The following is a 14,555-nucleotide window of genomic DNA, read 5'->3' as shown; positions in this document are numbered from 1 at the left end:
GGGCTCAGAAAATCATCACCTTTTTGAACTTTTGCCATCTCAGAGCCCCAATTACCAGGACAGCCAGGCCCAAGAACAGTTTCTTCCCCCAGGCAATCCAACTTATGAACAGTTAAAAAATGTTTTGGATTACAAGTCCAGCTCTCTAACCATTAGGCCACGACTTCTCCTTGGAAGACAAATCATCTCCTTGATGATTTCTTTAGGAAGATTTTCCTCTGGTTCTTCTGAAGATAGGAAGTTCCACAGCAAGTCCACAAAGTTACTTGAAGCTAAAACTGCCAGAAGGTTAACTCAAGAGGAGAGTTTGGGAGTGTGTCCGTCTCAAGACAAAGAGTTGTGAGCACCGATTAGTCTGAGTTCAGAACTTTTGATGGTTTGTAGCCACACCCACTGTTTGGGTGGAGTGGCCAATCTGAGGCATGAATTTTTAGCTGGAGAAACTTTCTTTGTCTCCGTTTATGGCTCATTTGCATTTTTATTGCCGGTCTGGAGAGTTGGTGCAGTTTTACTTCAAAACATAGTTGTATGATGCATTTCACGACCACATAGTGTACGTCATTGTTTGAGGAATAAAAAGAACTTCATTTTGATACCAAGAAAGTAACCTTATAGAAGATATTAAAGCAGAGATACACTCATACACTTTAATATAGCAATTTAGAGTCTAGCTGATACAAGTAAAGGGTTGTAACTACACTCTTAGAAAAAAAAGGTTCTTTGGGGTTCTATACTCAACTCCAAAGAACCCTTTATGCCAAAACGTTTCTATATAAGGTGAAAGAACCCTTTTTGGCAAAAAAAGGGTTCTTTGGGCTAAACTATGCTTTATGTATACACTGTTAAAAATGTATTGTAATTTTACAGGAAATTCCTGGCAACTAATTGGCGTTAATTTACAGCAAGAAATATACAGGTACTGTAGTGTTATTTTAATACAATAAAGTATTGTATTTATACAGCAGTGCTACTGTGATTATAGTAGCATTATACAGTAAAATGCTGTAATTTAGTATAATTTCCTGTATATTTACTGCAACCCAGTTGCCAGGAATTTCCTGTAATTTTACAGGAGAGAATTACAATATTGTAATTCAATATACGGTGTATCCTGTTATTTGTAAATGTTACAATAAAATACTGTAATTTTCCACAATTAAAACCAAAACATGGCAACTATTCTTTTTCTTTTCTTTTTTATTATCACAATGCGCAACACCACAAACTTATTTTAAAACAAAAAACAAAAGTATCTGTATTTCATGTGGTCCAGCATGTCTCTCGCAGGTACCCAACTTCTCTCCTCCGGACCGTAATCCTCCCAGTCCACCAAGTACTGAAATCCACGTCCCCTCCGCCTTGAGTCTAGTATACAATTTACCGAAAATGTGGAAAACCCGGGCTGGCGGATTAATGGGAGAATGAAACACGGGTTTAATTTTGGATACATGAAAGACGGGGTGAATCCTCCTGTACACCGGAGGAAGGTTGAGGCGGACTGACTAATGATCTTGGTGACAGTGAACAGGCCAATGAATTTGGGAGCAAGTTTATTAGAAACGGAGCGGAGAGGAATGTTCTTGGTTGAAAGCCACACTTTTTGACCAACGACGTAAACGGGAGGCTTCGACCGGTGGCAATCGGCTTTAGCCTTGGTGCGCGCCCCCACCTGGAATAGAGTCTCACGGGCTCTAGTCCAAGTGCGGTGACACCTCTGGATAAAGGCGTGGGCAGATGGGACCGCGACTTCGGATTCCAGACTCGGAAAAATTGGTGGCTGGTAACCTAAACTACATTCAAACGGAGATAGGCCCGTGGACGACACTGGTAACGCATTGTGGGCGTACTCCACCATAGACAGTTGCTGACTCCAAGAGGAAGGATTCTTGGAGACCAAACATCGCAACGCCCTTTCCAAATCTTGGTTGGCTCTCTCGGTTACCAATGTCATAATTGCGTTCGGCCGGGGATAAACGATGGGACAAAAACGCGCAGGGATACATCTTGCCGTCCGCGGAAGAGCGCTGGGATAACACTGCGCCTACCCCCACCTCTGACGCGTCGACCTCTACCACGAACTGACGTGAGGAATCAGGGGCTATGAGGATGGGGGCTGAAACAAAGCGGCCCTTGAGTTTGGTAAACACAGCCTCGGCTGTGTTAGACCACCTGAACATAGTTCTGGGGGAGGTCAAGGCAGTCAGAGGCGCGGCTAGTTGGCTGAAGTTGCGGATAAAACGCCGGTAGAAGTTGGCGAAGCCCAGAAACCTCTGTAGGGCCTTACGGGAATCAGGGCTTGGCCACTCCACCACAGCCTTAACTTTCTCAGGATCCATGCGCATTCCCTCGGACGACACGATGTACCCCAAAAGAGACATATATGAACTGATCTACCATATCTCGTAGCACGTCATTGACGAGTGCCTGGAAGACCGCTGGGGAGTTGGACAGCCCGAAGGGCATGACCAAGTATTCAAAGTGCCCCCTAGGGGTGTTAAAAGCAGTCTTCCACTCATCCCCCTTCCTTATGCGGACCAAATGATAGGCATTACGTAAATCCAATTTTGTGAAAATGGATGCTCCCTGCAACCTCTCGAAGGCTGAAGACATCAACGGCAAAGGATAAGTATTCTTTACCATGATGTTGTTCAACCCTCGGTAGTCAATACAAGGACGCAGGGACCCATCCTTCTTCCCCACAAAAAAGAACCCCGCCCCCGCCGGAGAAGAGGAAGGGCGGATAAACCCGGAAGCTAGAGAATCAGAAATATATTTCTCCATAGCCTCCCTTTCTGGAACAGAAAGCGAATATAACTTGCCCTTAGGCGGAGACATCCCTGGCAGTAAATCTATGGCACAGTTGTAAGGACGATGCGGAGGAAGAGAAGCTGCTCGATACTTACTGAACACTTCCCTCAGGTCCTGGTACTCCGCGGGCACGTTAGACAGATCCATCGCCTCCTCCTGAAACACAGAAACAGAAACCAAGTAAAGACAGTTATTGCTCCAAGCTATGACGGATCCTTGATGCCAGTCTATCTTGGGGTTGTGATTAATGAGCCAGGGGTGGCCGAGCACGACGGGTGCAAGGGGGGTGTCCATGATTACGAAGGATATAGTCTCAGTATGGTTGCCTGACGTGGTGAGAATGACGGGTTCAGTGGTGAAGGCAATGGGAGGTAACTTGTGGCCGTTAAGGGCATGAACAGAGATCTTGTGCGTGAGGGGTTTGATGGGGATCTGAAATTTGTGCGCAAATGAAAAGTCCAGAAAGTTACCCTCTGCCCCGGAATCCAAAAGAGCCTGACAGGTGAGTGAACGTGTAGCCCATCTCAGTCTTACCGGGAGGAGGGTCGATGATGTAGTTGAAGTCTTCTCTGCGGAGATCCCACCTGATAGTAGCCTCACGTTTACTATGGGGCTTGGTCTTTTACCGGGCATCTATTGAGCAAATGTCCTGCCCCCCGCAATACAGGCAGAGGCCCTGGGATCTCCGCCTCTCCTTCTCCTCCCGGGAAAACCGAGCCCGCCCTACCTGCATGGGTTCGGGATCGTAGGTGGGTCTGACCACGTCCACGTCGTTGACACAGCGACTCTCAGACTTCGACACCAAACAGCGAACCGGACGAGTAGGAACAGGAACAGGAACTGAAACAGCACATGAAGACATCCACAACAATCTGACAAAGGAGAGGAGAAACTGGTGAGTATTTATGGGTGAGTTAAGGAGCTGCAGCTGGTGCTGCTAACGAGGCTCAGCTGAGTGTAGTGAATGATGATGGCTCGGCCACGCCCACACACAAGTACTGCACGCACACACATGACAATACACGGGACAAGGAGGAAACAATGAATGAGTGAACCGTGACACTAGCTCACTTCCAGACGTCCAGACAGCCTATCACCTATGGTGATATACAACTCCTCAGCGGGAGGGGGCTAGCATCAATAATAGCCCATCAACTCAAAGTCCAGCAGTTTTCTTAAGAGGGTGCAGACAGATGCGTTGAGCCCTTTTCTCTTCTCTGCTTTGCTGCCCGTCTGGGAGTTGATTCCACAAAATGCTCTGAAAACAGAGAGAATGGAAAAAACTTTTCATATATAAATAAATGACCTTGATGTATTTATTTAACGTTAACAACATTTAGAATTACATTGGCTTTTACATTGTTTTTCTTAAATATATAATATCATTGTGTATATGTACTATATTGTATGTCGCTTTGGACAAAAGCTTCAGCAAAATACCTTAACCATACTTAAAATAATTTTGACATTAATTAATTAATGAAAGTTGTAATGCTAAACTGCTGTCTGTCAGACTCATCTGTGTTTACATAAATGTCCTGCAGGGGAATATCAACTCTAGGTAGAACAGACACTTAACAGATTTTTAATGCACATATTAACCATTTAAAAAAAAAAAAAAATCCTGACTGGAAATGGTTAAAATTCACATAAAATATTCTAATGTGAATAAACACTTTTATGTGGATTGACTAGATATTTTGTTGAACGGATGTATTCCAATAAATTCTCATTAGTTGCAATTCTATCAGGTGTTTTAAGTTGCCCCTTACGTTTTGATCCCACAGCTGTTCACAACTCCTCTCCTGTCCATTTCTAAATTGCATAACAGAGCTGATGGAAACGCTCTCCAATTATAGTTTTTTTTGGCCAAATTTTTACGAATGCGCTTAAAAGATGTAAATGAATTGGATGGAAGCCTGTCTTTTGACATCAATATATCATAGAGCCTAACAATTCTGAACAAAAAGAAAGTGATTCATGGGACGTTCCATATAAAAATGATGGATCTACTTTCTTTATTAGTGTGTAAACAGTTTAAACATACCTTTGGACAAATTCAAGAGTGCTTGAGGCCTCTTTAGGATACTGCAAGTTGAACACATAGTAAGCAGCGAAGGTCGCCGCCACTCCATTCAAAAGATTGTTGTGGGGTCCCATCACAATCGTTCCTTCCATGGACATCATCCACTTGTCTGCGCTTGTCTCTCCTGAAATGCATTAACACAATATGATAACTAAAAGAGCACTAGAAAGCTGCACAACATAAAAACACATACATGGTGGTGTTGGCATGATGGGCGAAAGTACCAATTTTATTGGCTGGGAGACTTATGGTATATCGGCTGTGAGACGTTATGGTATTGTTTTTGGTAATTTAGACTAATCCCCAGTGTTAAATCAACACTGCTCAGAGTGTATTTGGTCCCACTCCAAATAGTGTTAAAGTAACACTGAAGCAGAGTTAAAGTTAACGAGATAATTAAGTGATTAATTAAATGATGATTGAGCATTAGTGAAGAACAGCTGCTCTTAACAAGCAGAATAACTAAAGAAAAAGAGAAACACAAGAACTACAACTGACTTCAGCCACAGCCTTTGATAAAATCAACTGAAATAAAAGAAGACATTAACTCTCTCAAGAACTCAGTATGAGGAGGATTAAACAACTCCACAAACAGCATCACCAGCTTCTGATTAGAAAAATGTATTACCAATTACACAACAAATACCAATTACAAATCTATTATTACTTTAATATTCCATACAGTCTGGCTTTGAGACAAAGAAAATGGTCTACTCAACACTGAATAAAAAAAAAATGGCTGTTTTTAATATACACTATTGCCAAAAGCATTGGGTCACCCCCTTCTAATGAACATGTTTGACTACTTTAGTCATTTCTATGAGTACAAATATTAATGTTTAAGCATATAAAGATATTCTAGGGAATTGTGTGCTTCTAATTTTATAGCAACAGTTTGGACAGAACCCTGCAAGTTCATACCTGTCAACTTACTCATGTCAACTGTGTTATGTGTGGTTTTTATGTTATAAATCTTTTAAATGTGAACTAAACCGTCAGACAAAAAGATGGGGATATCTCTGGAGATGGATGCCTTTGGTAAGGATGGTGAATAACGCTAACTTCAGCATACTTTGGAGTTATGTTGAAGAAAGTTTAATCCTTCATGATAGCATCTTACAGAACGGCCATTATGATGCCCCAAATTCATATTTTCAAATCAGTTAGACAGATAATATCAAAAACTCTGGTGAATACACTCAAAAACCTTCAAATGTGTTCTCAAACATGTGATACTTCAATCATGTTTCATTTGACAAAGAATTTGTCCGTAACACAGCTGACAAAATAATGAATAAAACGTTAATTTTCATTAACATATTTAAAAAGTCATTAGAGCTTAAGCTTGCCAAATACTTAATTTAGCACATTAAGGGATATATTATTCAACCACCTAGTTTATTTATCAAAAAATAATACTCCTTTTCTGACTTCTTGGCTGACCTGAAATGTACCCCTAAATAATGATTCAGTTGGGCTCTTGACTTTTTAACTTACGTTTTTTTCTGGCTGCTGCAACTGTGTGTTTCTGAAACATATGTTATAGCAAAAGTTGTGAAAAGACAAACTGATTTGATGATTCAGTTATTACGTAGTGGCTATCACATCTCTGAGGACATTATTTAGATTTTATTATTTAATATTATAGTAGCCTTAGAATACATTAAGTTTTGTCCAGCTCTAATATTTTGAACATTTTTAAGTCTTTAAACAGAAGTAATTTGGATGGGATCATGTAGACTCAGACAGATATCAAGATTCAGCGTATGAACCTCACTGAACCTCAACAATGGTGACAGTCAACAAAATATTCCAAATATCAACTCTGAACATCACAAAACAAGCTTTTCATTGATTATCACCTTTCTTGAAGTTCATACGCTGAATCAAAAACGTGTTCTCCTTTTTTCCCACAAATCCCGCTGTCACCTGCTCCAGCACAAAAGCTCTGCATCAAATGCACATCAAGAATCAGAAAAACACTGTAACAGCTTCGTTTGAAATTACAATAATTAAAATAAACGAAACCTTAAGATTTAAAATAATTTTTTATTCATTTCAGTAACTGAAAGATTTTCAGCTCTGAGAGCCTTTGAATATTCTTTTAGAATAGTTTCCTGTCTCTTATTAAATAGACATTTAATGGTCTTTAAGATGTATAAGGTTTATGTAAATTCACTTTGTGTTTACTGGAGCTATACAGATATACTGTAATGTTACTGTCTAGCACCTTCAGCAAATCAACAGTTTACTCTACAGTAGCTCAAGAAATGTTTGTTTTCGCTGATCTCCGTCACGTGATGATGATGATGATGATGATGATGATGATGATGATGATGATGATGTATCATCTCGCGCGGGGCTTCTGGGATAGAAAAGTGTCCATCGGATGAACACTCAAGAATCTGGGCAGAAGCAGTATAGGACATCCGGGAACTTCTCGACTACTCTATGAATACTGAGGTTTCGGACATACTTATTCCTTCACCTACTGCTTTCCCCCTGCTATATAGAAGTAGGCGGTTTCAGACGCAGCCCAGGACTAAGTTTTTCTAAAAAATAAAATGGCATGAATAGACATCAAAAAGGCAAAGACAATGGGATTTTCTTTTTAAATCACCAATACATTTTTAGGTTTCAGGATTTTTTTCTTCTAAACTTTAAGGATGATTCTCAACTATGTTATAAAATATATAACAAAATGATTTGATATACCATTTTGTTTTATGCAATATGTGTACAAATTTCCATAAACTGGTTTCCCATTAAACACAGTGTATCTATTCTGTATCTGATTTGCATATTAATGGGTTGCTGTTGGGACAGCATGTTGAAAAAAGAATTGTCATAATGGGAGTAATAATTGGCCAAATTTTCATAATAATATCTAATATTTCATAACAAAATAGATGTATAATTTATTTTCCTATTCGATTGTTATGTCTCCCAAAATGCATCATAAACATAATTTTAGACCCAGTGTCCTCTACAGTGGACATGTATGAAATGATGTCCTGTTTCATAACAGGAAGTCATATTTGAATTTAAAAACCCATAACATTTTACTAAGATGTTGCTTTATGACAAACAATTTGAAAATTATTCAGAAATAAATGACAATTACAAAATATAATCATATTTCCATAAGGATGTAAAATGTTTCACTAAATTAAATTTAGCCATCTTTAAAGAGGAGAGGAAGGGAAGAGGAAGTTTATATCTCTATAAAGCCCTGAAAGTGCTCTGTACAGGACATCCAGACTTACAACTTACTTACTTACTTTACTTTTGTCATTTAGCAGACGCTTTTGTCCAAAGCGACTTACAAATAAGAAAAAGTAACTAAAACTAAAAAGTTACAACTCTATAAATACTATCTACCCACATATTTAAGAAAATAAAGAAATTAAATAAAATTGACACATGCATATAACAACATTTCAATAATAAACATATCAATGAAAAAATTAAATAAAAAGCGATACTACTATCCCTTGCCGGTGTCCCTGCCCGGTGGAGTCGATGGTCTTTACACTCTTTGGTCTTCACACTAAGAGGGCTTCACACGACGACTGCCGCGGTATAATAACCTTTATTATACCAATCCAACAAATCATCACTTCAATTCAGCTGGACCCACTTTCCTGTTTATCAACTACAAATGGCCAAGCAAGTGCACACACTGACAAGATACACGATACAGTACGAGACCAAACGCGATTTCAGCAACTCTGACAACTGTGACATGTGAGGTCTCAGAGAAATTCACTGAAGCAGAATGTCCACTACAGAGGCAACAACTCCATCTGGGTCTCAGGAGGATAATATAGGCTATGTTATGTGTCGCACTATTTTCTCCCCTTTTTTATCTGTTAACTAAATCAAACATATTTCAATAATTTATTCCTTGTATGTATATATGTACTGCAGATTATATATATATATATATATATATATATATATATATATATATATATATATATAATATAATATTTAGTATTACTACTGTACTATTCTCTGTTCAAAATAAATGAAAAGAAACAGAGCATAGTAGATTTGTTATTTTTTTTCCTGTTTCCTGTTGTACCGAAATCGTATCGAACCGTGACATCTGTGTAGCGTGCCACGTACCCCTAATATATATATATATATTGATCTAGGCAGAGCAAAAAGCAAGGCCAAAAAGCCAAACAAGTCCTAAGCTAGGCTGTCAAAAAAAAGCACATTTTAGAAATGTTTGTTTTGTTTAAATTTCTTTGTAAATGTGAGTAAAGTACAGATACTCCAAAAGTGTACTTAAGTACAATACTCAAGTAAATGTACGTCATTACTGTGCACCTCTGATTATTAATATATCGTCTGCTGATCAGACATCAGTCACAGACTCAAGCTTCCGGGTGTTTGTGCTTCAAGCTGCCCAAAACAACAGCTGTATGAAACAATACACACGCCCTTCACTGATGCTCATTACATTATATTCACTTTCAAACTGTTTCTGAAACACACAGAGGACGATTTTAATCTTTTATCAACTTTTTCACTTAAACAAGGCATTAGATTTACACGCGGCTTTGTTCCGTCGCTGATGCTCGCCTTGAGTTTGATCTGACCGGGGCACAACAAACATTTCTTCTTCGCGTATTTCAGTCTCCAAAGAAAGCCAAGAGCCTCTGCTTGGTGTTCGTTTCGTTTTTACTGCGTCAAACTGTTTTAATACTCGAGTTTACCCTTCAATGTAGGAGAAGAAAACACAAGCGCGAGGAGCTCGCAGAGGCGCGCAGACACAGAGTGGTTGGTTGAGTCTATAAGGTTCTCATGTGTTGTTTAAGAGCGCAGCGCTGCTGGTGTGACACTCATCTTTGAACTCAGTGTTTGAAAGACCGTGAATCAGCTCATATCAATGGCAGAAACCGCTCCAGCCCCGGCTCCTGCCGCCCCGCCGGCCAAAGCGCCCAAGAAGAAGTCCGCTGCTAAAGCCAAGAAAACAGGTCCAGGCGTCGCTGAGCTGATCGTCAAAGCCGTGTCCGCGTCCAAGGAGAGGAGCGGCGTGTCCCTCGCTGCGCTGAAGAAAGCTCTCGCCGCCGGCGGCTACGACGTGGAGAAGAACAACTCCCGCGTCAAGCTCGCCATCAAGAGCCTGGTGACTAAAGGCTCCCTGCTGCAGGTCAAAGGGACCGGCGCCTCCGGCTCCTTCAAGATCAGCAAGCAGCAAGCCGAGACCAAGAAGAAGCCGGCCAAGAAAGCGGCTCCTAAAGCAAAGAAGCCCGCGGCCAAGAAACCCGCTGCTGCTAAGAAACCCAAGAGCGCAGCGGCAAAGAAGCCCGCCGCTAAGAAATCGCCCAAGAAGGCCAAGAAACCCTCCGCTGCAGCCGCCAAGAAGGCGACGAAGAGCCCCAAGAAGGCAAAGAAGCCTGCAGCGCCCAAGAAAGCAGCCAAGAGCCCCAAAAAAGCCAAGACTGCCAAACCCAAGGCGGCAAAGCCTAAAGCTGCCAAGCCTAAAAGGGCAGCTCCCAAGAAGAGATAAATATCTACTGTTTTATTACCCAACGGCTCTTTTCAGAGCCACCCACTAACTCTAAAGAAAGAGCCTGTTTAACTATTATGATATATTATTGTAAGACTGCATCTGAGTTTAACTCGAGTCGCAATGTTATATGTCGACTGACTGTATAGGAAAGGAAGTTATTCACGTTTGTTGATATGAAGAGCTTTAAATGGATCATTAATTAGGTTTAAAAACAATATTAATGCTTTTGTGCATTGACTTTTATTTAAAAAAAAAAAAAAAAAAGTTTTATAAACTTCCTCTCTTTTTTATATCAACCCCCATCACAATTGTGCTCACTGCTCAGCTTAGTCTAAAATGCAGCACAATCTGAAAGCCAGTTGTGGAGGCGTGGCTTTGGCGGTGGGTGTTGGAGGGAAGTTCAGTGATTGGTTTAAAATATTACCAGGCTCTAAACCAATGGGCGACTAGCAGGTTCCTTTAAATACAGTATAGCGAGGCTCCCAGGTTTATCATTTCTGCATTACGAACGTAAGAGTTTCTTAATCGATAATGAGCGGAAGAGGTAAAACCGGCGGTAAGGCCAGAGCTAAGGCTAAGACTCGGTCCTCCAGAGCTGGGCTGCAGTTCCCCGTCGGTCGTGTTCATAGGCTTCTCCGCAAAGGTAATTACGCCGAGCGCGTCGGTGCCGGTGCTCCGGTTTATCTGGCCGCTGTGCTCGAGTATCTGACGGCTGAGATCCTGGAGTTGGCTGGAAACGCCGCTCGGGACAACAAGAAGACCCGTATCATCCCCCGTCACCTGCAGCTGGCGGTGCGTAACGACGAGGAGCTGAACAAACTCCTGGGCCGAGTGACCATCGCTCAGGGCGGCGTACTGCCCAACATCCAGGCTGTGCTGCTGCCCAAGAAGACCGAGAAACCCGCCAAAACCAAATAAGCAGATTCCTGTGTTTCTCAAACCCAAAGGCTCTTTTAAGAGCCACCCACTTCATCTACCAGAGAGCACTTTTCTGTTTGTTTCATCAGTAACTAGACATGCATGCATAATTTTAGAGAAAAAAATAGTTATTGACTAAATAAACCACAACTGTTGAGTTTGGATAATTACTTATACTATCAATAGCTGAATATTAAGCCAAAGAGTAAATTTATATTTTATAATGAATACTTAAAACCTTACTATGAAATCTGTAAAGAGTGTGTTTGAGGTTTAAACAAAGACTAATAAATCCCTGAAAGGGACTTTTGCCGCGTAAAGTAATAAACAGGACAAAGCACACAAACGGCCCCGTTTGCAAACAGAAGCTGCGCAGTCATTGGCTAGCAGTCTTGCGCAGACGTCACACATCAGCCAATCATAAGCCTCCGCCCCTTTATGACGCCATAAGCTCGTGGCCGTATGATGCTTTAAAAGCAGGCGCGTAAGAGATAAAGCGACATTTTCTACGCAGAACGGAGAAAGAAGTGCTTCCCAGCGATGGCAAGAACCAAGCAGACCGCTCGTAAATCCACCGGCGGCAAAGCCCCGAGGAAGCAGCTCGCTACCAAAGCCGCCCGTAAGAGCGCACCGGCCACCGGCGGCGTCAAGAAGCCTCATCGCTACAGGCCCGGCACCGTGGCTCTGCGAGAGATCCGTCGCTATCAGAAGTCCACCGAGCTGCTGATCCGCAAGCTGCCCTTCCAGCGTCTGGTGCGAGAAATCGCTCAGGACTTCAAGACGGACCTGCGCTTCCAGAGCTCCGCTGTCATGGCCCTGCAGGAGGCCAGCGAGACTTATTTGGTCGGTCTGTTTGAGGACACCAACCTGTGCGCCATCCACGCCAAGAGAGTCACCATCATGCCCAAAGACATCCAGCTGGCCCGCCGCATCCGTGGAGAGCGCGCTTAAACTCCTGGTTTCATAAGTCTATAACCCCAAAGGCTCTTTTCAGAGCCACCTATATCACACTGAACGAGAGCATTTCGACTGTAGCGCTAAATATAACTATATATAAATATATAGGAATTTTTGCTGGGTTTTAACGCTAGTTTTATTTGTTTAATTAATTTTAGTTTCCCGTTACTACAAGGAATACACACGCAAAACGTTAAACACTTGCAATAGCACACTTCTATGAATAAATAAAAATACTATGCGTATAATGTACATGAGTATATTATAAAGCCAAGTGCAGTTTCATAAATGTAAGTTAATAATTCATAGATTGTCAAAACTATCACAGGTTTAGTCATAGTTTTTACTTAGGTTTTGTTGTTACTGTAAATATGTAGGGAAATCAAGAGTGTATTAAGACAAGGATGATGACCTCGACTTTAAATTAAATAAAACAAAAGAAAACTAAAAATATAATAAAATACCTAACTACGTAATGCTATTGTTGTTAGAAATTGCAACAATATAAAATAGAAATACATTTAAACTTGTAATTAAAACAATAAATGACAATCTCCTGGCCAGAGGACTGAGTCTGGTTAACTAAACTGATCTAGACAATAACATCTCTGAACTCAATAATGAAATGCCTTTAACTGAAAATTGAGTGTTTAATCTTATTTTTATACATTTCTGACACTCTATCCTCCAATTTGATACGGTTACACAATCTGTATTGTTAAAAGCGCTATATAAATAAAGGTGACTTGACTTCACTTGACATGAGATGTCCTTTTTGAACATGAATAAGTATTGTTTTGTTTTTACTATATTTATTTACATGTTCAAAATAAACGTTTCAATCAATACTAACATACAAAACTCCGTCATAAATGTATCTTGCTGTGTTTACTGAGTAAGTAGAGGCAGTTTCGTTATAATATGTGTTTATTTACGGGGGACTTGAGAACCGTTCATTTAATGTTTGATGTTTAATTTCTTTTATTTTACATCTGTAGCTCTCTGTTTATTTTGGTGCTCGTTCCTGCAGCTCAAATGATGGAGGCTCTGGTCTAGACAGCCATAATGAATGATGATGATATGAAAGTCAAAGCGTCTGTCAAATTCATGTAAATATTATGTAGATATGATCTTATATGAATCATTGCCAAATTTGAAACCTTTTGAAACATGAATTTTCATACGAGAAACAGGACAGACATTGTTAGATCAAGGTTGGGGTTATAAACCATGTTCTTTCCTGCTCTAAACAGCGGGGGTGTGGGTGCGCGCCAAGTGGGTTTCAGTTAGGTCCTGTAAGTATATGTAAAAGGCCTCCTAGAGCATGTAGCGGCACACATTAATCTTCGTTTTGTAGAAGAAGTATCTTAGCCATGTCTGGAAGAGGTAAAGGAGGTAAAGGACTCGGGAAAGGAGGCGCTAAGCGGCACCGGAAGGTTCTGCGGGATAACATCCAGGGCATCGAAGAAGGCCGTCACTAAGACCGCCGCTAAAGGAGGAAAGAAGCGCAGAAAGAGCAGGAAGGAGAGCTACGCTATCTACGTGTATAAAGTGCTGAAGCAGGTTCATCCTGACACCGGGATCTCTTCTAAGGCGATGGGGATCATGAACTCTTTCGTCAACGACATCTTCGAGCGCATCGCCGGTGAATCGTCTCGTCTCGCTCACTACAACAAGCGCTCCACCATCACATCGAGAGAGATCCAGACCGCCGTGCGTCTGCTGCTGCCCGGAGAGCTGGCCAAACACGCCGTGTCTGAGGGCACCAAGGCCGTCACCAAGTACACCAGCTCCAAGTAGAGCTTAGACTCGGCACACAAAGGCTCTTTTGAGAGCCACACATCTTGTCAATGAAGGAGATTTTGTAATGTCCCGGGGAGGGGGGTGGAACTTCTGCAATGGTCTACTGGTTATAATGGGTATTGAGTTGGCTTCTGTTTTTTGAGGGTCTGGTTTTGTGCCTTTTTTGAACAACAACAGTAAGCAGAAACTAAACTAACTAGCACAAAAATTGTATGTTTGTTTTTTGCAGTTGTTAAAACTATGAACTATGTGATCAAGGGTGCATGAACTAGGAATGTTTGACGGACCAGATAGTTTTCACTGGATTAAATTTGGTGCCCCCTGGTTTGGATTTACAGTGTTTCAGTCCTAAAATTGCCAAGGTTTTTCCAGGTTGGGAGCATATAGGATTATCTATGTTTGTATATGACAAGCTGGGATCACCCAGTATCACATTCAATATAATGCATGAAGACA

General features: G+C 41.2%; 4 protein-coding genes across 4 annotated transcripts; all 4 read left to right on the top strand.

The window, feature by feature from the left end:
• Positions 1-9,794: 9,794 nt before the first annotated feature.
• On the top strand, positions 9,795-10,418 carry LOC306866679 (histone H1-like; the record flags this gene model as incomplete). Its single annotated transcript, XM_079411961.1, has 1 exon — positions 9,795-10,418. The coding sequence occupies one exon, from the start codon at positions 9,795-9,797 to the stop codon at positions 10,416-10,418; it is 624 nt and encodes a 207-aa protein (XP_079268087.1).
• Positions 10,419-10,952: 534 nt separating this feature from the next.
• LOC306866470 (histone H2A-like) lies at positions 10,953-11,339 on the top strand (the record flags this gene model as incomplete). Its single annotated transcript, XM_079411700.1, has 1 exon — positions 10,953-11,339. The coding sequence occupies one exon, from the start codon at positions 10,953-10,955 to the stop codon at positions 11,337-11,339; it is 387 nt and encodes a 128-aa protein (XP_079267826.1).
• Positions 11,340-11,879: 540 nt separating this feature from the next.
• LOC306866316 (histone H3.2-like) lies at positions 11,880-12,290 on the top strand (the record flags this gene model as incomplete). The annotated part of the gene is made up of 1 exon (XM_079411417.1): positions 11,880-12,290. The coding sequence occupies one exon, from the start codon at positions 11,880-11,882 to the stop codon at positions 12,288-12,290; it is 411 nt and encodes a 136-aa protein (XP_079267543.1).
• Positions 12,291-13,526: 1,236 nt separating this feature from the next.
• LOC306866570 (histone H2B-like) lies at positions 13,527-14,172 on the top strand (the record flags this gene model as incomplete). Its single annotated transcript, XM_079411831.1, has 2 exons — positions 13,527-13,560; positions 13,681-14,172. 2 exons carry the CDS (start codon positions 13,527-13,529, stop codon positions 14,094-14,096), a joined length of 450 nt encoding a protein of 149 aa, XP_079267957.1. The 3' UTR covers positions 14,097-14,172.
• Positions 14,173-14,555: the final 383 nt, after the last annotated feature.

This window comes from Barbus barbus (assembly GCF_936440315.1).
Source record: "Barbus barbus genome assembly, chromosome: 48".
NCBI classification, from domain to species: Eukaryota; Metazoa; Chordata; class Actinopteri; order Cypriniformes; family Cyprinidae; genus Barbus; species Barbus barbus.
This window is presented reverse-complemented; position numbering and strand designations above follow the sequence as displayed.